The sequence below is a fragment of the Hipposideros armiger genome, unplaced genomic scaffold (genome assembly GCF_001890085.2).
Source record: "Hipposideros armiger isolate ML-2016 unplaced genomic scaffold, ASM189008v1 scaffold_110, whole genome shotgun sequence".
In the NCBI taxonomy this organism is placed as follows: domain Eukaryota; kingdom Metazoa; phylum Chordata; class Mammalia; order Chiroptera; family Hipposideridae; genus Hipposideros; species Hipposideros armiger.
The window spans coordinates 2,281,093-2,303,890 of NW_017731460.1; the positions used below are offsets into that span (position 1 = coordinate 2,281,093).

A 22,798-nucleotide genomic window follows, 5' to 3' on the forward strand; every position below is an offset into this window, starting at 1 on the left:
CCACCCCTCCTTTCGCTGCCCCCGCCCGCCCGCGTGCATGCGCGACTGAGCAGAGGGGCGGCTGGTCCCCGAAGTCCGGGCTTCAGGACCTGGGCGGGTAGGGCAGGCTGCGAGGGTGGCCGAAGGCGCACGGATCTCTGTGCCGGGAAGCCTGGTTTCGGCAATGTCTTTGCTGTGTGGCCTTGGGCAAGTCACTCTCCGTCTCTGGGCTTCATTTCCCATTCCGATAACAGGATTGCGATCCTAGCTGCCGGGGCATTCCTGAGGTCTCAATTACCCCTTCTCCTCCCCCAAACCCCGGGGGCTTTTGTTCCGGCGCCAGCACGCGTCTGAATAACAAAAGGCGCCCGTCCAGGGGGCGAATGAGCTTGGACTCCCCATTGCCAAGGTTCCCCTGTGCGCCCCACTCGGCGCGCCCCGCTGGGCGGGCCTGAGCCGCGGCGGCGCTGAAAATGGCTCATCTGCTCTCTGCTTTCTCTGTTTCGCAGGAGCGGCGGCATGGAGGCTCTCACCACTCAGCTGGGGCCGGGGCGCGAGGGCAACTCCTCGCCCAACTCGAAGCAAGAGCTGCAGCCCTACTCGGGCTCCAGCGCTCTCAAACCCAACCAGGTGGGCGAGACATCTCTGTACGGGGTGCCTATTGTGTCCCTGGTCATCGACGGCCAGGAGCGCCTGTGCCTGGCGCAGATCTCCAACACCCTCCTCAAGAACTACAGCTACAATGAGATCCACAACCGCCGCGTGGCCCTGGGCATCACGTGCGTGCAGTGTACGCCAGTGCAGCTGGAGATTCTGCGTCGGGCAGGGGCCATGCCCATCTCGTCCCGCCGCTGCGGCATGATCACCAAGCGCGAGGCCGAACGCCTGTGCAAGTCGTTCCTCGGCGAGCACAAGCCACCCAAGCTGCCCGAGAACTTCGCCTTCGATGTGGTGCATGAGTGCGCGTGGGGCTCGCGTGGCAGTTTCATCCCCGCGCGTTACAACAGCTCGCGTGCCAAGTGCATCAAGTGCGGCTATTGCAGCATGTACTTCTCGCCTAACAAGTTCATTTTCCACTCGCACCGCACACCCGACGCCAAGTATACGCAGCCTGACGCCGCCAACTTCAACTCGTGGCGCCGTCATCTTAAACTCAGTGACAAGTCGGCCACAGACGAACTGAGCCACGCTTGGGAGGACGTCAAGGCCATGTTCAATGGCGGCACGCGTAAGCGGACCTTCTCGCTGCAAGGAGGAGGCGGCAGTAGCGCTAATGGAGGGTCAGGTGGGCAAGGGAAAGGTGGTGCTGGCGGCGGCGGCGGGGGAGGCCCGGGGTGCGGCGCAGAGATGGCCCCAGGCCCGCCGCCCCACAAAAGCCTGCGTTGTGGTGAAGATGAGGCCGCCGGGCCTCCTGGGCCGCCTCCTCCCCACCCGCAGCGAGGACTTGGTCTGGCAGCTGGAGCCGTCGGCCCTGCGGGCCCTGGAGGGCCTGGTGGTGGCGCCGGCGTACGTAGCTACCCAGTGATCCCAGTGCCCAGCAAGGGCTTTGGCCTCTTGCAGAAGCTGCCCCCGCCTCTGTTTCCTCATCCCTACGGCTTCCCCACGGCCTTCGGCCTCTGCCCCAAAAAGGACGACCCGGTGTTAGGCGCGGGAGAACCCAAGGGCGGCCCAGGCAACGGGAGCAGCGGGGGCGCGGGCACTGGCGGAGGCGCGGGCGGCCCAGGAACCGGCCACCTGCCGCCGGGTGCCGGGGCTGGCCCGGGCGGTGGCGCCATGTTCTGGGGTCACCAACCCTCGGGAGCAGCCAAGGACGCTGCGGCCGTGGCTGCAGCGGCCGCCGCAGCCACTGTGTACCCGACGTTTCCCATGTTCTGGCCAGCGGCAGGCAGCCTCCCGGTGCCGCCCTATCCAGCTGCGCAAAGCCAAGCCAAGGCCGTGGCGGCCGCTGTGGCGGCGGCAGCGGCAGCCGCGGCTGCTGCTGCGGGTGGCGGCGGCCCCGAGCCCCTGGACTGTGCGGAGCCGGCCAAGGAAGGCGGATTGGGCGCAGAGGAGCGCTGCCCGAGCGTGCTGTCCCGCGGGCCGCTGGACGAGGACGGTGCGGACGAGGCGCTGCCGCCGCCCCTGGCCCCACTGCCCCCGCCGCCGCCGCCGCCCGCACGCAAAGGCTCCTACGTGTCGGCCTTCCGGCCGGTGGTCAAAGACACCGAGAGCATTGCCAAACTCTACGGTAGCGCCCGCGACGCTTACGGCGCGGGGCCCGCTCGGGGGCCGGGCCCGGGCGCGGGGGCCGGCGGCGGCTACGTGAGTCCCGACTTTCTGAGCGAAGGCAGCTCCAGCTACCACTCCGCCTCGCCCGACGTGGACACTGCGGACGAGCCGGAGGTGGATGTGGAGTCCAACCGCTTCCCCGACGACGAAGGCGCACCAGATGAGGCCGAGCCTGGCGCGACCGGCGCGCCCAGCACAGGAGGCGGCCCGGACGGCGACCAGCACGCCGGACCCCCGTCTACCACCTCCTCGGGCCCCGACTGCCCCACAGACTCTCCCGGCGGAGGTAGCCCTCGCCCCCGGCGCCGCCCTGGGCTACCCGCAGCCAGCCGGTCCGCATTTGGGGACCTGGCGGCCGATGACGTGGTGCGGAGACCTGAAAGGAGCCCGCCGAGCGGCGGCTATGAGCTGCGAGAGCCTTGCGGGCCGCTGGGGGGCCCCGCGCCGGCCAAGGTGAGCCCCGCGCCCGCCCCGTTGGTGGCATCTCCCTGGTTACCCCTCCACATCGCCGGGATGTGGGGCCGGCCCTGGCCCGGCGGGGAACGGAAATTTTGTTTTGAGCAGGCGTTCGAGCCGCAGGCCCGGAGTGCTGTCTGGGTAGGCCCAGCCTCCGGAGCGCTGTGGAGCTGGGCTCGCTGGGACCCATGGCTGTGGGTTTCGGAAGATCCGGGGGGGCAAGCCTGAGAAATGTGTGTGCAGTTTTCATTGATGGGAGTCAGGAGGAGGCAGGCAGAGACCGTCAGCCACATAGAGGCAGAAAGAGAGAAAGCAAAGGGGCCTGGAGGAAGAAAGCAGAGGACAGAGAGGGACCCAAAGCCAGAGAAAAGCGCTCGTGAAGCCGGGTCGGTAGCACGCACGCCCGGATGGGTATCAGAGCCCCGGGGAAGAGCAGCGAGTAAGGAAAGGGCGGCCTCTCCCCCAAGCCGGGCCACTGAAGTACCAGGTCCCCGGAATCGTCTTCCGCCCCAACTCATAGTTGTCCGACTCTTCGAATCCCACCTTGAGGGTTCGTGGTGGGAAGCTGTCGAGACCGTGTGCGGGGAGGGAAAGGGGTTCTCTGGTTGTCGGGGCGGCGGGTTCGGGTGGGGGGGGGTTGCAGCTAAGCCGGAATTGTTGGCTATTTGAAAGCGGGTGTGCACACTTGTACATTTCCATTCGGTCCATTAAAACACGAATCGTTAGCCTGATGCGAAAGGCGTCATTTATGCCGGGGACCCGGCGCGGGAGGGAGGGGAAATGCCGAAAAGGAGGTGGGCGAAGAGGGCGGGGGCGGCTTTGAACGGCCCTTGGTTTGGGAACCGCTTTGTGTGTCGGATAATTTTCTCGAGGGCGCTAATAATTACCCTGAATCTGCAACAGTCATGCAGCCTCCGAGGGCGCGAGGCTGAGCGGTATGCGTCACCGCGGCCCGAGGCGCTCCAGTCCCACGGGCGGGCCGACCTCCACCACCTCCTCAGCTTTCCCTCCCGGCCGCCGCGCAAGGTTAAGCGGCTCGCAGCCGCCGCCAAGCGTCCCCTTAACCGCCTGTCATTTCTCGGCCGACGCAGGTGTACGCGCCCGAGCGGGACGAGCACGTGAAGAGCGCGGCGGCGGCGCTGGGGCCAGCGGCCTCCTACCTCTGCACCCCGGAGGCCCACGGTAACGCCCCCAGCTCCCCTGTGGAGGTCGCTGGCCAATATGATGGGGGGACCGCAGGCAGAGGGCCGGGGCCAGGGGAAGCCTTCGAAAGAAGACGAGAGGAGAAAGAGGCGGAGAAAGCGAGGGGAAGAGGGAGAGGGAAAGAAAAACTATGGAGAGAAAAAAGGAAGCTAGGCGAGAAGTACCAACAACTTCCATCGTTCGGTTACTCAGCAACAAGCCGCCCTCTCCAGCACACAAACAAACGCTCGTGTACACCTCATACATGAGGTGAAACCCTCTTAAAACCACGCCTGGCGCCCCTTTCAAGTCCTCTCATTTATTCAGCACGTGTTTTCGGCCGCGAGGTCCCCCATAGTCAGTCCGGGTCCGGCGGATGATGGGGCGCTTGGCGGTGCGCTTGGGTACCCCTGAAGCTCTGTGGTCGCTGAGGCCCAACGCGGGTGGGGGAGCCCTGCACGTGCGCGCGGGACCCGGTGGGTCACCGAGGAAGGGTTGAAAGCCTCGGGAACACGGGCAGGCAGAGCCCAGGAGCGCAGCTTCCTCCCCGTGGTCACCTGGGCCGCGTTCTCGGCGGGAGCGGTGCAGGCAGACCCAGCGGCGACGCGCGCTGGCGGTGCCCCAGTATCTGCTCGCGATGTAGGTCGCTCGTCCCTGGTGGGCCTGGCTGCTTGTATTGCTCTTTTCCAAGGGGCTGGGGAGGAGGCGTGGAGCCTGAGAAGAGCAGACCGCGCGCGGGGGAGGGGGTGCCCGGCCCAAAGCCTGAGGGTGCGAGCCCAGGCGCACAGCCGGGAACAGCGGCAGCCACGACGCTTTTAATTAGGGCTCCGGCGCCCCGACCGCGGCAGCTCTGGCCGTATTGGGGTCACGGTTTCTTTGCCTCTCCTTGAAACTCGGTTTATTGCCTTTAAGAACCAGATAAGGAAGACAATCATTCGACCGCCGACGATTTGGAAACGAGGAAATCCTATCCAGACCAAAGGAGTATCTCCCAGCCAAGTCCTGCAAATACAGACCGAGGTGAGCCCTAGGACCCTCGTGCACCACCCTCAGTCGTGAGCTAGAGCCCAGGTCACCCAGTTTCCCACCAGCTTCGGCTTGTGAGGAAGAGTTTCTGTCAAGCATAAGCGGCTGCCGGTCTTTTCCTGCAGCTGGCAGATAAATATTTATAAACAGCGCGGGCAAGGTGCAGGACAAGTTTACTGAGTTGCTTACCTCTTTGGTGGGTTTGGGGCTCTTCCGGGTAAGAGAAGAGGGCATATCAAGGAAATGAGGGACACCATCACCCACATAAAACTGGCAAAAGGGCACTTCCTGCCCGAAGATAGCCTGCCTTCCCTGGGTGCACTCTCCTACAGTGGGTCAATCTGTAAAATGATGGCTACACCCCTAAACTGATAGCTTGGAAGCTGGGTAGTACTGGATGCCTGTAACTGTTTCCTCTAAAGGCACAGGGTGTGGAGTAGGTCCCTGACTTAGTGCAGTTCCAGGGAGCTCACTTCTCCCCTCCCAAGGCCTCTCCCAGGACAGAATCCCTCTTACCTGCCCTTGTATCCCAGGTGAAGATGGGCTCACCCTGGATGTCACAGGAACTCAGCTAGTGGAGAAAGATATCGAGAACCTGGCCAGAGGTGAGGTTAAATCTGTGAAATGGGGCTACACTGTGCTTGGGGGAGATGGTCCCTTCTTGTAGAGGGGTGTTATTCCTGTAGGAATGAGTGTGAGAAGACAGGGCTCTTGGGGAATGGGTTTTCACTGAGTAGAAAGGATAACCCCTTGGACACATTATCCTGACATAGAGGTGTACATGTGGGTATGAGGTGGCTAGAGGGAGCCAAAGCCCAGAGTTTCATTGGAAGTTTGGGTTGCCAAGGCCTGGCCTGCCTGAATAGCCCAGTGAGAAAGAGAAATGAGTAGTGATCCTCAGAACTTGATGTATGTGGACCATCAGACAGGACAATCTAGGTCTCCCAAAGTCACTGAAAATCATGACTTTCTGAATAGCAAGATTCCTAGGAGGCATTTACTTTAGGAATGCCTGAGAGGTTAATTTTTTCCTGGAATTAATGCATAACCACCCACCCCACCCTAAAAGGGATGAGGATGCTGCTTGTTTGCAGAATAGGATCCTGGGGTTGTTGCTCAGTCTGCAAGGGGGAGAGTGTGACTTGAGGCGCAAAGGAAGGCAGCCTCTAACCTCACTTTGCTCCTTTATCTCCCAGTTTTTGTGTGTTTCCTGAACACCTTCTAGGGAAGGATTTCTCAGAGTCCCCATGGAGAGGACCCAGATACCAATAGTTCCATGGTCAGGGCAGCCCCTTGCCACTTCTTTGGAACTGGTTTCTGAGGTCACTAGCAGGGCTTTCCACACCTACCTGCTCCCCTCTCCCCCAAACCAGCCTAGGGCTTACAAATTGGTGTGGGGAGAGAGAAAAGCACCGGTGGTCTTTCACTCTGCGTAGTTACAGATTTTACAGGATATGCAATTACCTTCAAAATCATTGGTGCTTTATATGAGTGTTCTTAGCATGGATTTAAGGTCTGGGGACCGCCTGGAATTGAAAACTGTTGTGAGTGTATGTATTTTTCCAGGGCGGGGAGCCAAGCCTTTGACCAGGTTCCCCCTGCTCTGTATAATTGAAGGGAGGGATTAGGCCTGTCTTTTGAAGGGGTAAATCGAGCCTTCCTGCGCCAGCCTCTAGGTTAGGAAGTTAGGAATAACTAAAGCAGATGCCACACTGGTTAGCGCCTTAAGCCAGGGCCTAGATGTTGAACATACATTCTACCATCCTGAATTTGATTCTCTGGGGCAATCTATCTCCTAGCCCCTTCTCCTTGCCCAACTCCTTTGGAAGCAAATGAGAAAACTGAGTGCCTCTACCTACCGGTCCCACTGGCGGGGACTCCTATCTCAGGGCTATTGGCCAGGGCAGGATCTGGGTGCCTCTGGGCCTCTTGAGTCCTGCACATCGTCTTCCCTACCTCCCATTTTCGCCCCTTCACAGAAGAATTGCAAAAACTGCTCCTGGAGCAAATGGAGCTCCGCAAGAAGCTGGAGCGAGAATTTCAGAGTCTCAAAGGTACCGCCATCCCGACCCTCCTCACCTGACCCCATTCCCACTCCATCTCATCGCCAGAACCTCCTTCACCCAGGCTCGGCCTCGTTTCGGGACCCCAATGTACGCAGCTGACCTGCGTGCCCTGCAGAATCTGGAGAACCCTCCTTTCCTGGGGTTTCCCGCCAGGCCAAAGACTGAGGGGGTGGGGTTGGGGATGGAGAGTGGGGAAATAGGGCCGAGGGAGGGGGCTGTGCGTAACAGCTCTCACTTAATCAATTTGCACAGATAATTTTCAGGATCAAATGAAGAGGGAATTGGCTTATCGAGAAGAAATGGTGCAACAGCTGCAAATTGTCAGAGGTAAGACGGGAGTCAGGTGAGCGCGTGCACGGGCCGTAACTGCCTCTCGTCTGGCAGGAGCCGCAATGTTGGCTCAGTCATTTGGATTTAAATTGAAGGTAATTTAACAATTATTTTTTTTATTTAATATCCTTTGTATACTCTGATTAGCCTCAGAATGTCAAGCGAGCCCAGCAAACGGCTTGCAGGCATCATTACATGGAGTGATTGAACTTCTTATCGCGGCAATTTCCATGGTTTCTAAATTAAAAATCGAGGCGTAAAATTACCTGGGAAGTAATGCCTAAGTTTGCTTTAATTTTGGTTAGATCCGTCTGCCTTTAAGCGCCATCCCAGGCCATTTCCTCCCTCCGCCAGGCTGCAGTTTGGAGCGTTGATGCCCCCTCCTTCCGTCCCTGGACTTGTTTTTGAGAGGGGGTGAGAACCGGGGAGAGGGTGAGGCCCGTGCTGTGACCCGGGCCGGCCTGAGGGTGGTCTCATTTCCTCACCGGCCCCTCCCCCATGTCTTCCAGACACTTTGTGTAACGAACTCGACCAAGAGCGGAAGGCGCGCTATGCCATCCAGCAGAAGTTAAAAGGTGCGGAAGCCGGAGAACAAAGATAAGGAGGGGTGCCAAATGCTGGCTGTGCCAGCAAATGAATGAACGATCGAGTGAATGAATGAATGAACGAATGAACGAACGAACGAACGAATGAATGGCGGGGCTAGTGAGAGGGGAAGGCCAGGTCTACATGGATCAGAAGCTGAGAGGAGGGAAATAGGATCTTTTAATTTAATGGGGAAATGTTTCTAAAACGGTGGGATAGAGAGAAAGAGCCCGTTGGGCTGTGGGCATTGGGAAACCTGCCCTTTGGCTCCAAATCTGGTCTTGGGCAGATTGACCTCCCTTTCTGTGCCACGGTTTCCTCTTCTGTAAAATGGGGCTATTGAACCAGAGCAGTAGTTCTGAATCGCCAGGATCTTTCTCCTACCCTCCTACCTTCTTCTGATTTGCTGGCTTGAGAACCCCTGAGCCAGAATCGGGTGGGTGTGACCCCGGCGTGCAGGGGGAAGGGGACGGGTGGACAGCGCCGGCGAAGCCAGGCAGGCGAGGCATCCAACGTGGCCCGCCCGCCTGTCTCTCTAGAAGCCCACGACGCCCTGCACCACTTCTCCTGCAAGATGCTGACGCCCCGCCACTGCACTGGCAACTGCTCTTTCAAGCCCCCGCTGTTGCCCTAGGGCCGGCCCCGCCGCGCCCACGCGCCCTCAAGCCATGCTGCTCTCTTCTTGTAAATACCCGCGGCCGCGGCGGCCGAGAGCGAGGAACAAGCCATTCGGACCGGACCGATGTAAATACGGCCTCCCGCCCGCCCTCCTCTCGGGCGCCTCGGCCTTTCCCGCCCCCTTCCAGGCGCCCGAGCCCAGGGCCCCATCTCTGTTTCCAAGTGTAAATACCACTTCGCCCCTCGGTTGAACTCCAGGGCATCGGACCTAATGGGGTTAATTGGACAGAAGGGAGTAAGAAAGGGGAGAGGGGGGCCTCTCCCCCGCGGAACAGCCTCGTACCCCCAATTTGTGATTACAGTGTAGCAGCTTCGCTGGCTCTGGCCCTGCGCTCCCCGTCCTGTCCACTTCTGAAACTTGTTCCTAATGACAAAGTGGCTATGTGCAATGGATATAAGTGTACTGTGAGTCTCTTGGTTCAGTATTGGGTTCACTTTAATTTATTTATGGTGTAAGTTAATTTTGCTTCCTTCTCCTGGACCTACTTCCTGTCCTGTTTTGCAGTCCCTTTTGGGTTTTGCTTTGTTTATTTTTTGTTGTAACCTCTTGATGTAACAGCACTTTAAGAAGGGCGACAACTGACTCACGAGATGGAGACCACCTTGAGCCTGTTTGGGGAGACCACCCTGTATCCGTGACTTTTGTTTTGTTTTTAATAAAAAGAAAAACCTGTCACTTCCTGGGTACGTGGAGGTGGGAGTTGGAGGGAGATGGTGGGCGGAGGCAGGCTGAGGGCTGCGCAACAGGTGGTGCGTGAGGACCGTAGCACGAGTTCTGGGGCGCCCGGAATGAGGATCGCGCCGGCTCAGGTGGGCAGTAGCGAACGCCTGACCTCTCCACCAGTCCATCAAACACACCCTCTTGCCTCCCCCGCCCCCCCCCCGCGGCCAGCTCCTCCCCACGTTTAGGACCCTCACTTGGGACCCGCACCGGATAAAAAGGACTACTACGGCCTGGTTCCTGGCGCCCTGGTCTCTGACTTTTCCCTCGAGAGCTCTCGGGGGACGACAGAGTTTCTTTGTACCCTTTGTACGCCTGTCTCATCGGGGAAGTCACCCCTAGGTCTCTGAGAGACCGTGCGCTGCCCGGAATCCCACGTTCAACCAGAATTGCCGGGATGCTCGGACTCCGCGGGCCTGGCCTTGGAGCTCTGGGGCCCGGGGAGGGAAGCGAGAAGTAAGCAGGATGGGCCTGGGCGGGGCGGGCCTGGAATGGCAGCGCGAGACTGGACGCTGGGGCACAGACTCCTTCTCACTTGCCCAGCCGCTACCACAAGGAAAGGAGGAGCTCTGGCGAAGTTTAACATTGCGTCCATGTTACTCTGAGTGGGTTTGCAGACGTGCTGGAGCCCTAGGTTTAGGGTCAAGTCCGCCCGTCGCAGGTGTCCGGGTCGCTGCTCTCGCCAGGTCCCTACGGGTATTGGTGGGGTACCCGGGCTACGGTTGCTGCGGCCTCAAATGGCCGCGGGCCGCCTGTCGGCCTCAGTTTCTACAGTGCACCTGCTGGTGGGGCTACGGGTAAAGGATGGAAACTGCAGCGCACTTTTTGGGGTGGGGTGAGGAGGAAAGCGTGGGTGGAGTGGGAATCATGCAGCTCTGGCTACCAGTTTCACCTCCTCGGCTGACTAGCAGGGCTTTAGTGTGGCGCCTTTTGCACTTCCGAGGCCTCCGTGTCTGCCTCTGTAGAACATTCAGGCCCCTCTCCCCGCGGCGTGTGGCAGCCCTCCAGGAGGTAAGCGCGCAGAGCCGCAGCGGTCTGCGGCTGAGACCAGCGCCCAGAGGACCCCGCCCTCCAGATAGACCCGGGCTCTCCCCGAGCGTCCGTCTCGGGGTGGTGAAGGGCGCCTGACTTGCAGACCCTGGAGGCGGGCGTGCAGTCCTGCGCCTTCAGGGGAGCACCTCGGGCCGAGAAATTTGGTGGCGAGTTGTCTAGAAGGCCTGAGACAGAGCCGGCGGGCAGGGTGCGCGCTCCGGCCCACCCAGAAGGAGTGCAGGCCTAGAACTCGACCACGCGGTCAAGACAAGAAGCCAGTCTCCAAGGTACCCTGCGCTGGGCCTCGGTGTCCTCAAGCCGCGGGATATTCTGAGGGCTACAGACAGAAGGGACAGGAGAGAGAGAATGGCAGTGAGAGCGCCGGGTAAACGGTGAGGCGTCGGGGAGGGATGAAGTGGCCTCCGGACCCACGATCTTCCCCTAAGGACTCTTCAGGGACCAGGAACATTTCCTATGGGCCGAACGGACCAGATCAGTTTCCACTGTACCAAAGGTGAAATTGGTGTTCAGAGAAAAAGTGACTTGCGTCCCCAGGACGTGCGGGAGGCACGCGGAGCTGGGACAGGGCGGGGCAGCGCGGCTGTGGGAAAGTGCACGCGCCTTTCTCCCTGCGTCACTGCACCTTTGGAAGCCGCGCTTTCCTTCTTAGTAAAATGCGAAAAGTTACTACGCAGGCAGGAAGTTCCGTGGCTGCGGCCCCCACACAGGAGCCTACCAAGTACTCCTTTTCACCTTTCTTTTCTGAATTCCCCAAAGTAGAGAAAAAAGCCATAGCAGCTGGGACTTGCCGGAAAGGGCGCCCCATCTGGACCAGAATCTCTGAGGACTGGAGGTGTAGGCGGATCCGATCCAGAAAACTGTCGCAAAAACCCTCCTGGGCTGCGTGTCCCTTCAGAAGTGGTTTGTTCTCCCCCAAACGTTAATAACCAAACGATTGGTATGGATGTAATTATCAATAATTATACGAATTATTGCCGATTGCGGGGCTCGCAGCTACTTTAATTAGTTTACCAGATTCTAATTAAGTTAAATGAAACATTAATAGGGAAAATATGCTTTGGGAAAAAAAAACATCCCAGGATTTTTAAAGTCTATTTCTCGCCACAACGTTGCCACCTTACGACACATTTTAGGCATTACAGCCAGCGTTCGAAGGCGCCAGACTAAGGTGCCTTGTCTTCGGGAGAAAAAGTGGGGCTTGGGGAATTGGGAGCGGACTGTGGGGGACAGAATGTCCTCCTGGCAGTTCTTTCGGGGATGTTTGGTTCCGCACCCCCGACCCCTGTAGGTACTCATAGGAGGTCTGGCTCTGGAGCCCGAGATCTGGGGGTAAAGAACCAGGTAAACCATTTGCCTGTAACCTCCCACTCCTTTTTCAGCAGAGGAACTCCAGGTCCCCTCAGAGAGAGGTGCGGTGAGAGAGGTGGTCTCTATCTCCACCTGTCCCAGCAAATCCAGGGGGAGAAACTGAGGCGCTGGTGGAGATAACATCAAGTTGCTTGATTTCTCACTCCCCTGGGAGAAAGCAGTAGGTCGCTCCCCACCTCGATTTCCTCCGTAAATCACGGTAACCTGTTGGCAAAAGACACCTGAAAGACCCCTCCCTGGGTTCCTGGGACTAATCTCTGTGTTCCCCTGGCAGTTGGTTCATGAGGCTAACAGGGCAGTTACCTCACTGAGTTATCCTTGGTTGTGTCTATTTCCTGTAGGGACCATAAGTACCCTGGCAACAGGGGCCACATCTTGCTCTTCCTTGTGACCTCCATCACAAGGCCCAGTGCATCGCAGGTGCTCAAGAGTTGTCCAGATGAAAGGGTTCTAACTTGGTGGTTCATCTAAATGCTGAAAATGTCTGGGGGAAGGAAGCCTTAGGTGCTTTGGGACAAAAGCTACTGGGAAGCAATGAAGCTCATTTGCATAAGGTTAATTAAGCACGGGCTTACTGCTCAGAAGATCCTTCATCAATAGGATTAGTTTGGGGGTTGGGAGGCAGGTGTCAGGTAAGTGACACCTGGAATAGGAAAACTTTCTTCCTCTTCCAACTTCTTGCCAAAGAAGGTGCTCCTTCATTCCTTCACATTTTGCCAGGTCACTGGGCACATACCTGTCCACCTATTCCCAGCTACCTTGATCAAAGTATAGTCTTGATACTTTGTATAAATGAGACTCGTTTTGAATTCAGAACACCAATAAAGGCAGAACTGGGCCTACAGGCTCTTTCCATTAAACCTAAACAGCCTTATCTCCTACACTCCACACCGGAAGGTGCATAGTGTTTAAGTGCACAAACTCTACAGCCGGATTTCCGGAGTCTCAGTCCCTTCTCTGCCACTGACAAGTTGTGTGACATTGATCAAGTTGTTGAATCTCTCTGTACCTCAACTTCCTCATCTATAACACGACGGGGGAACGGGTAACTGCTTCACAGAACTGTGCAGAACCAGGAGAGTCATCCAGGTCTCTGGCTTTTCCAAGGGTAGGAATTGCCTGTCTTGCCTTATTTCTGGTCCTAGACAACGGTCATGCCGAGAGTTTCTTTAGGAGAGGGAGCCACACCCACATTGGTCGTTTCCTTGTTTGGCATCCCAGAAGGACACATTTAAAACCACTCACCCAATTGCCCAAGTGGCCTCCAAAGGAGAACTAGGCATCGTTGGGGGGAAGAAAAAACTCCCAAAGATTGTCCTCTAACTCCATGCATTGGAGGCCGTGAGCCTAGGAGGAGGCGCAACGAGCGGTCCCACAGACCCCTATTCTCAGCTGTTACCTGAAAAGGATCATTTCACCTTCACTGAAGAGAATAGAAATAGATCCCTGATGGAATGCCGCGCGGCTGCTCCGAACGCCCGCGGGAAGAGTACCCGCCGCTGCCCCGGGGAGGCACCAGGGCTCCACCTCTGACTGCCAGCCCTGGCTGTGGAGGCACAGAGCCTGGGAACCATGCGACCGCTGGAGGCCCACTGACTGGGCTTCCAGAGGCTGCAGGGACCGCCAGGCTGACTACTAGCATGCTCAGGCACCAGCAAAGCATATGCATCAATGTTTTTCTCCTGAAAAGAAATTGATATTTTAAAAAACATTGACAAAGTCATCACAGGAAATCTGAACTGTGTTGGACGTTTTTTTCCTTCTCATCTTACTAGTTAGGAGTGTATTTTTTTTTGTTTGCAATTGAATTACCTGGAGGCAGGGCCCGATCTTTTCAAGGTCTTTGCCTTTAAACATCTTGTCAGGCCTTGCAGCAGCCACTTACTAGTTACATAATCTTACCCAGGTTGCTTTACTCCTGTGTCTGCAAAATGGTGACAGTAACACCCACAGGGCAGGGCTGTTGGGAATATTAAAATGAGATATTGGTGAAGCCCATGACAGTTGGTAGATGCTCAATAAGGAGTGGGTATGATGATGATGATAATGATGATGATGATGATGATGATGATTTAGAGGAAGCATTAGGAGTCAGTCTTGTTGCAGGTTCCTGTTATAGATCATTTTATGTTTACCGTAACACTAAGGTCCTGTTATGTTTTGGATCCGAAATGAATCAACTTTGGCAACTTATATGTACCGTAGAACTCAAGGATAGTGTATAGGGAAGCAGAGGCACGATGGAAAAGATGGAAGACTGGGGGTCCAAGGGCCAGATAGCAAAAGCAAGGCAAACGGATGAATCTTACTATGCGCCTCCTTTTTTTATTCCATCTCCTGGGACTAGTTTCCTTTGTGTCAAATAAAATATAGAACCTGTAGGTGAGAAGTGTCTGTATCAAGGTGAAAACTCTGCATAGGGGTACAAAAATATGGAACGCTTCACGAATTTGCGTGTCATCCTTGCGCAGGGGCCATGCTAATCTTCTCTGTATCGTTCCAATTTTAGTATATGTGCTGCCGAAGCGAGCACAACAGTAAGGGTTTCTTGGGAAGTATATAAAGCCTGGAATATCTAATCTTTTATAGTTATGGTGATTACACTGTGCACTTTTCAAAATTCCAAAGTATTCAAGAAGTTATGACCTTCTGTATCATACATACTGTAATTGCATCTTTGGAATTATGTCCACATTAAATCTAATTGTCTCCCTAACCTTCTTACATTCTATATGCAAATTAAGGGACCATGGGAAATTGGCCCTCTGCCCGCCCGACCTCTGCGCTGCTTGCAGACGGCGCCCGTAGTTACGCTGGGTCACGTGGTGCGAGCTGCCGCGCGCCTCTCGCGCTCAAGCAGGGGTAGACGCGGAGTGGTAAGTCCTCCCGCTTACTCTCTAAAGCGGCGGCGCAGTGCCCCGGAAACTACGCGGGGCAGCATGTGCGCGGCACAAGTGCGTATTCGGGGCGAAGGGCCGTGGTGCCTATAGGTCCCCATAGAAATCTGATCTGGGATCCCGAAACGGTTGTGAGCCACTGGTCGGGCCGGTCCCCGCGCCGGGACCCGTGACTCGTGGAAGGGCTAGAACCACCGACCGTGAACTGGTGGGGCTGGCAGGAGCGGCCGAAGCCTGCGGCTCCAGGCCGGACGCCGCCTGGGGATGGGGCAGGGCGCGCCGCCTTTCCCCTGGGCTTCTCAGGACCAGCGTCCTGCACTTGAAGCCAAGGGGCAGAGGGAGGAGGTCCACTTTGGCGCCCAGGCTTTCCGTAGTGTGACTTGGGGGTGGTGGCCGTGTAGGAAAGGTCACTACCCTTTGATCCAGCGCTGGGCCAGGCACTTAACCTAATCAGTGTCACACATCCACACCCACCCCTCCCTCAATTTTCAGGGTTAGGAAATTAAGGCTCTGGGAGGTTAAACCATCAAGGCCACAATTATCCTGCCAGTGGTGAAAAAAGTTGGGATTCCAATGCAAGTCTAGTTTCAAAGACTGATCTTTTCCTTTTCACAGTGAAACTCCATAAGATTTAGGACCAGGAGTGTGGCTTCCATTTACCTGTTAGACAAGACTCCCAAACCCTTATCCGCTCAAACTTGCTTCCTGCCTTCATTCCGCCACCAAACATCCGGCACCTGTGGTGTCAGCGCGGGGCCTGCAGGGGTGAACAGGTGGTTAGGATTGAACAGGTGGTTAGGGCTGCTGTGGAAATGGAGCTTCCGTTCCAGTAAGGGAGCCAGGCAGAGCATTCTCAGCGCTGAGCCCGGCTAGAAAGAACATGGGGGACAGAGAGTAGGAAATTGAAGGCCACTTCAGTAGGTGGCAGGAGAAGACAGGGTATTAGAGCTGTCACTTGATGGTAGGGAGGCAGCTCTGAGAGGATAGGATTAGAGAGTACCAGGCAGAGGAAAACCTTGGCACTACCTGAGTCAGTTTCACCCATCTGGGCCAGTCCTTCATGGGAAGTCACTGTGGAGGCAGTTGGTGTGCTGTGAGAGCGGAGGGACCCACTCAGCTACAGCCAGAGAGCACCCCACCTGGTTCCTGGGGACTTTGGAGCCCCCCTCCTCCCACCTGTCTTTAGTGAAATGGAAATCAGGTGCAGGCTGCCTCACTTCTCCTCTGACCTCTCTCTAAAGAAGCAGTAAGCAAATGCAAACCTCAGAATGCTAATATGGCCTTTATTGAGCGAAAAGAGCTAATTTGGGCAATGATGTTTCCCTCAGATTTACAAAAGGGAATTGCAAATAATGAAAAAGCGTATTAGCATTGATGGGAGATGATGCTAATCTTCAATTAGCATCCGCGTTTTTATTCATTTATTTAAAAGGAGAGCCTTTTCGACACAGTCGATGCGCACACGTGTCACGGTGACAGGTTCATCTGGTGGGTTCATAACTGCCTTATTGCAGAAACCAGCAGGAGATGGACCAGGATGCTCACCATTTCTGGGACATGAGGTGGGCTTTTGTTGTTTGCTTTTTCTTGTTGAGCATTCGTGGCTCAGAGAGCTGAGTTGTAGTTCCTGCAAAGACTCCCTGCGCTGTCTTTGTCACCTTGGCAAACTCCCAGGCCCTCTCTGGTCTTTCGTCTTCTGCAAAGTAAGGAAACTGCCCTAGAGATGATCTTTAACATCTTTCAGCTTTGACATGCTGTGATTTTTGTAACTGGGTAACTGAAGGACATTTTTTGAGATTGTAATTAGCAAGATGTAAAAATTCAACACTGTTTCTGTTTCATGTTTTAGAAGAGTGGGGCATGCTGGTCATCCTTGGGGCATGAAGATCCCAGGGACAGTCCACAGGGACTGTTGTGGACCTGGGGTCTGGGACCTGCTGAACCATACAACACTTGCCCCTGAGCCTGAAGACTCAATGTGGAGGAAATGGGTTTTATGTGGCATAAAGCTGAGAAGAGACACATGGAGGGACCCAGTGAGAGAGAACTAAGGGTATCATGATTTCCAGGGAAGTCCAGGCCTCTATAGACCCTGATGGGACAGACGCTGAAGGAGCGTGTGGGTGCCAGGGAGGACTGGCAGTGTCAGCAGTCTCAGATCTGCGGTGACGCCTGGCTCCTCAGAGCTATTGGCTTCTCTCCACTCTGCAGACCTGAGGTGGCCTGAGTTCCGACAGTCTTCCCTAAATGTTGGGGCTGCAGAACCCCAAGAGATGAGAAGTGGTTCCCCTAATCCTGTCTGAGGTGGTACTTCCCACTACTCTGAGTGGGAGAGAACAGAACCAGCTTTAATTAATTTTGAACAATGAAGAACTGGGCTGTTTCATAGTGAAAAAATGTCAGTGAAGACATGAGCTCTTAGGAGTCTCTGAAGTGATAATATTTCCCTTACAGCCAGAGAGCACCGAGTGTTTTCGTATATCATTTCATTTGAAGTAAGACGGGCCAGGGACTCCCATCAGCCCCACCAGAGGGAGGAAGAAGCAGGGATGTGGACAGAAGCAGGCTCAGTCTTCTCTGTGCTGGGAAACCGTAGGAGTGAATGGCATTTGTGGCTTCAGGAGGCGTTGCCCTAGATTGTAGGGCAGAGACATGCTGAGTTCACAGGCTGGACCCTGAAGCTCCAAAGGCCCCAGACATAGAGCACGGCTGGAGGGGCCTGGGTGTGACGGAGGACCCACCCCGCAGGCTGCCAGCAGTCCCTTTGAACAGCTCATGCGTGACTTAAGCCTTGTTCTTGTAACATCTCATTTCAAGTGTACTCTCACCTAAATCACCTCAGTGTGAATGAGTCCAGAGTTTCCTCCTTTGCCTCCCAGTAAAGAAGGCTGGGAGGGGGAGTGGGGCGGCAAAACAGGGTCTGGGTGTCCATAGCTTAGAGAGTGGCCTGAGGGAAGAGGCGGGGTCAGCTGTGGCCAGCAGACCCCTCAGAGGGAGTTTCTCCTTCCAAGCCTCCTAACCCCGTGTGCCTGGAGCTCTTGGCCTCCTGGCTTGGCCCCTGCAATAGTTAGATAATTTCTAATCCATCCCAGATGCCCAACCGAAATGGCGTGCTAATGCTGCTTGTGTTTGGAGAGGGCGCACAGCCCAGGCCACACCTTTCATTCTCCCCCAGATCTCATATTTGTGCCTGGAATTTAAATATCTGGCCATTTTCCCACCTGTAGGATCATGACTGTGCTGCCTGCTTAGGGGGGCTGTTTGAAGATTAAATGCAGAATTGAATGTGAAAGGCCCTAGCACATTAGAGGAGCTGATTCATGTGAAGTGTTTAGCCCTGGGCATGTGGGAAGTACATGGTAGGTATAAAGATACTCAAGCCATAGCCTCTTCCTTATTCTTTCCTTAATTTTGCAACCATCTGGATAAAACTTTTTTAAAAAGTGAAAACAGCTCCTTTTTTTGTTAGCTACTGCAAAGGCTTTCTTAGCTACAGTGGAAATTTCTTTTGTAGTAGCTCCTTAGCTTTTCTTTTTTTCCCCTTTTCCTAGCTACCATAGGGACTGTTTTCACCGAGAGGTCTTTAATCCTTTGGGTTTGAGTTACTGAAGGCCCTGGTTAAAATGCAGCTATGTTGCTGGGAAGGGACTCCACATAGACTCACGAACTCCAGTTCACTCAGCTCAGTATGAATCTTTGCCCTTTAAGATCAACGCAGAGGGTTTTTTTTTGTTTTGTTTTGTTTTGTTTTTTTTTTATTGGGCAACATTGTTTTCCCAAGAAATATCAGCTCCAAGTCAAGTAGTTGTTTCAATGTAGTTGTGGAGGGCGCATCTCAGTGGCCCATGTGGGGATTGAACTGGCAACCTTGGTGTTATGAGCACTGCGCTCTAACCAGCCACCCCCAACACAGGGTCTTCTGATGTTCTCTACCTTATTTCAGTGTCTCTGAGAGATAAGCACAGGGGAATTTATGATTCCTATTTTACTGACAGGGAAAACCGAGGCCTAGAGAGGTAAAGTGACACTGTTAGTCAGTCTAACTGGAATTTGCTCTCGGACCTCTGACTCCAAGGGCTAACTTTGTACCTAGATGGAATACGGGAGTACAGTTTAAGGGGTCCTGGCAAGCTCTCTCTAAAATCTCTCTCTGTTGCTGTAAATCCTGCCATTGATGCATGATTATTTTAAGCTGTTACTATCTTAAGGGTTCACTGTGATTTAGCTCAAGACCCTTTCCCCTGGCAATCCCGGGATGGCCTAGGGGCATGAGATGTTTAGGGTTAGGGTTTGGAAAGTATGCTCTGAAAGAGCATGCAAAAAGAATTGCCAGGTCCAAGTACAAAGTCCACCAGCATCCCAGTTTCTCTATGTGGGGTTACAGGGTGGGAGGACAAGTGTGACACCTCCAAATCCTTGCTGCCCTGGAGTCCAGTCATCACTCATCCCCCAGGTTACACTGACAGAAAAACTGCAAATGGCGAGCCAAGAAGGGCCATATTTACGTCCTAGCAATGAGCCTCAGTTTCCTCATGTCTAAAATAGAAATAAGGCTTTCCCTACTTTCTTTCTAGGGTCATGAGGCCCAGTGAGAAATCCCACTGTAAAGTGCTGTATAGCAGAAGGTAGGAATATTTGCTTGTTAGACAACCCATCTAGCCTCAGGCAGTTAAATGCTGCCCTTACCTGGTGAGCTAGGCATTTGTGCACTAGGCACAGACCTACAAAATACAAGCACCAGGATGAACCACAGCGATGTATTAATATTTTCACACCACTTAACTCTCATTAAAATGTACTTTGCTGAATTTAATATGTGATTTCAAATGACACAACATATTAAGTGCTTAATATACTAGAAATTATGAAACTATTATCGTGTTGATGCTATATGAAATAATTAGACTGAATTAAACTTTAGCAGCCAAGTGAAGGAAAGACTTCAACTTACAGTGTCTTAAAGTAGCTTAAGCCACAACTGTAATCCCCAAAATAAACATCCAGAAATTAGGATCCTTAAATAAAAACTGAAACTTAATCTGTACTTACACGAGCTCTTCAGGGCTTTGGTGATGTGGAGTGGTGTTGCCTTGGGGAGGTGAGGGGCCCAGGGAACCAGGCCAGGGCAGGGTGTCAGGTTCAGGGCTTCAGCTGCTGTTCCCGGGGCCTGGCGGAAAGATGACTCAGATGGCTTGGAGTAAGGAGTAAGGCTTTCTGTTGAAGTGACAGACTGGACTTCTTTGCCCCAAATTAGCCTATTGACAAGTTTAAAAACAAACCCACTTTATTTAACATTTATTGAGTGCTTCCTTTATGCCAAGCATTATATATGCATTTTCTTATTTAATCTTCACAATATATCGATGTTATAAGCCACCATTTTCAGATGAGGAAACTGAGGCTCAGAAAGAGTGAATGATCCAAGCCTTTATAATCAGAATCCATGGTGTACAGCCCTCCATCACAGATGGCCTCCTCATTATCAAGTGTGTGAGTGTGTATGTGTGCCTGTATATATCACTTCCTATTGTAATAATGATTCGGTGACCAGATACATTATCTACTATCCAAATGTGACTCACGACCTATGTCTTTTTTTCATGCTAATAACTGAAAACTTTCTTATTTAAAAAAAATATAAAAATAATATATGTTCACTTAAAATAATTCAAACATTGCCCCAAAAACCCTCAAAGGTAATGGAAACCCTTCATAGCTCCACCTAGCATATATTATTATTACGCTAAAATGGGTTCATACTCTCCATATTGTTCTTTAACGTGCTTGATGGAGTGGATTTGCTTTCTGCCCCACTTTTGTAAGTGATCTGTGAGTGTTTCCTCCCAGCAGTCATGAGTAGCTTGACCAGCTGGACCTACTGTATTCATCTGAGATTGTATGCTGCCTTCATCCTTGAATAGCAAACCAACTGTGTAGGATATTCTTGGGTCCCAGTCTTTCACAGTACAATGGATGAGTTCAGCCAATAGCAGAAATGTTTAGGGACCTGCAGAAATTCAGTCCAGTGGATATTCAGTTGACTTCCCTCCTCACTGTTGATGAAGCCAGTTTTGTCTCTATTTGCACATTCATTTCAATATTCCTGATCTATAAATGTGCCTGTTCTTTACATTCATCTTTGAACTGATTGTAGGATCTTACTGGGTCCTTGGTTAATAATGAGTTAAATAAAATCTTTAATATGTGTTCATTTTATATTTGTACAAGAGTCATGATTTTACCTTTTGTAAAAAAATTCTCCATTAACAGTTCTTTCCTGAAAAGTTGAGAAACAGTGTATTCAACACTATAACAATGTAACAGGTGTGATATAATGCTACTTAGACAATAGAATTCAAATATGTATGCACAGTATGATTAGAACTACAGTAAGACTTACCATCTTTTTGACTCGGTCCAATCTCTCAATTATTTTCACTTTTGTTTCCATGGGTATTGCTTTGCGCTTCCTAGCAGTCCCCTCCACATCACCACTGCTTTTCCTCTTGCTGCCGGACATCCTGGGCTCTGATTGAGCACTGCACTACTGTACACTATCGCACTGTACAGTAAGCACACAGCCGCACAACTGTGAAAATGTCCGGTAGCACATGAGCTACTTCGCGATTTGTTTGCATCTACGAATGTTCGTAATGCGAAGTCCGTTCGTATATGTGAAAGTTAGCAACTCGAATGTTCGTAAGTCGGGGACTTACTGTACATTTAACATTCTTTTTTTTTTATTTAATTTTTTATTGGGTAACAGCCATGGTCATTGGTTACACATTGCTTTCATGCTACAGTGGCATAGCTGACTCTTTTTTAAGGAGGCCGCAGCTCACAGTGGCCCATGCGGGGATCTAACCGGCAACCTTGGTGTTATGAGCACCACGCTCTAACCAACTGAGCTAACCAGTCACCCTACATTTAACATTCTTATATAAAGAAAGACTGAAAAAGATAAACCAAGGTGTTTAGACTGCTTGGTATTTTTCTTTATTACATTTTCCAAAAATTTTTAAATATGGAATGATGCCACCTTTATTACAGGAGTCCAGGAGGCTAAATCTAAGGCTTTTGTTATTATGGTGCAATGATGATTTTATGGGTCTCGAAGGACTCTAGAGGGGCATCCTGGCCTCTGCACAGCCTCTGCTATGCGAGTTCTGTTGGGGAGTAAAGAGGCATATGATGATATTAATAGAAATAATAATGAGCTAATGAGCACATATAACATCCCAGGAATTGTGCTAAGCAGTATCTAACCCTCACAACAACCCTAGGAGCTGCTTCTGAAAAATCACCCCACTGCTGAATTCATTGCACTGTGACGTTCTGATTTTAAACTTCAGGTTGGGGTCTCCTTGCTGTGTTGATATCTATACAGGTTGAAATCTTGCCTCAGCCACTAATACTCCCAGTTGGGTGAATTGGGCCTCACTTTCCTCATCTCTTTAAATGGCCATCCTGCAGCATGCCGCAGTTATTATGACGTTAAACGTCATTGGAGTCCTGTGCCCTCAAAAGGCAGCGATTATTAAGAAATTCCCCCAGCTCTTTAAGTTCTGGGGAAACAGCTAACCTCAAAGGACCACGTTGCTCTCACATATTCAAAGAAGAGAAACCCTCTCCATCCTTTCTTACTATTCCCATAAGAGTCACTGATGAGCTGATGACTTCCTTGTTTACCTGTCTCTCTAAACCTCAGGCCCCTTTCCTTTTCTTTGAGACTTTCCTCATTAATGAACATTCTCCATATTGCAATAGCCTGAATAAAATCTCCTTCATTGGCTGGTGCCTTTTGCATTCACAATTATCAGAGGTGGTTGCAAGTGTCCATTGGGTGGGGTATCCGGAGTCCCAGGTTCGTCTTGGCTCACCCATGCCTGGCTTCAGCTTTGGGCAGGTTTCAGTTCTCGGTGGAAAGCTAACTAAGGGTCTCTTGCTTGCAGGATATGTGAGTGGTAACGCAGGCCCTCAACCCCTGTGCGGGGAGATGGGGCCTTGCGAGCAGCTGTAACTTTAGCACGCTGCCACCAGAGGGCGGAGGAAGGCCATCGCCTCTGCACAGGCTCCTGCAGGGCCTTTAAAAGGCGCTCTAGAAGTGGACGCCAATGCAGGGTTTTCAGTCCACCAGCGCTTTTCCTAGCTCCCTCTACTGCTTTCCCCTGCACCCTCCGCTGCACCCC

The 22,798-nt window shown here is 53.2% G+C and overlaps 1 protein-coding gene and 1 long non-coding RNA gene across 4 annotated transcripts in view; both read left to right on the forward strand.

The window, feature by feature from the left end:
- SKOR1 (SKI family transcriptional corepressor 1) overlaps positions 1–9,246 on the forward strand; it is an 11,230-nt gene extending 1,984 nt beyond the window's left edge. For both annotated transcript variants that reach the window (XM_019647268.1, XM_019647269.1), the window contains exons 2-9: positions 489–2,700; positions 3,795–3,885; positions 4,798–4,905; positions 5,445–5,516; positions 6,891–6,965; positions 7,230–7,304; positions 7,817–7,882; positions 8,432–9,246. In XM_019647268.1, the coding sequence (XP_019502813.1) occupies positions 499–2,700; positions 3,795–3,885; positions 4,798–4,905; positions 5,445–5,516; positions 6,891–6,965; positions 7,230–7,304; positions 7,817–7,882; positions 8,432–8,526 (2,784 nt within the window). In that variant the 5' untranslated portion in view covers positions 489–498 and the 3' untranslated portion in view covers positions 8,527–9,246. The remainder of the gene's footprint in view (positions 1–488; positions 2,701–3,794; positions 3,886–4,797; positions 4,906–5,444; positions 5,517–6,890; positions 6,966–7,229; positions 7,305–7,816; positions 7,883–8,431) is intronic.
- Positions 9,247–14,508: 5,262 nt separating this feature from the next.
- Positions 14,509–22,798, forward strand: part of LOC109385219 (uncharacterized) — a 35,463-nt gene continuing 27,173 nt past the window's right edge. The window contains exon 1 of one of the 2 annotated variants that reach the window (XR_002124575.1): positions 14,509–14,588. This is a non-coding gene — a long non-coding RNA (uncharacterized LOC109385219). Of the gene's footprint in view, positions 14,589–18,460; positions 19,235–22,798 lie in introns of those variants that run through there. The other variant, XR_002124576.1, reaches the window with a different exon arrangement.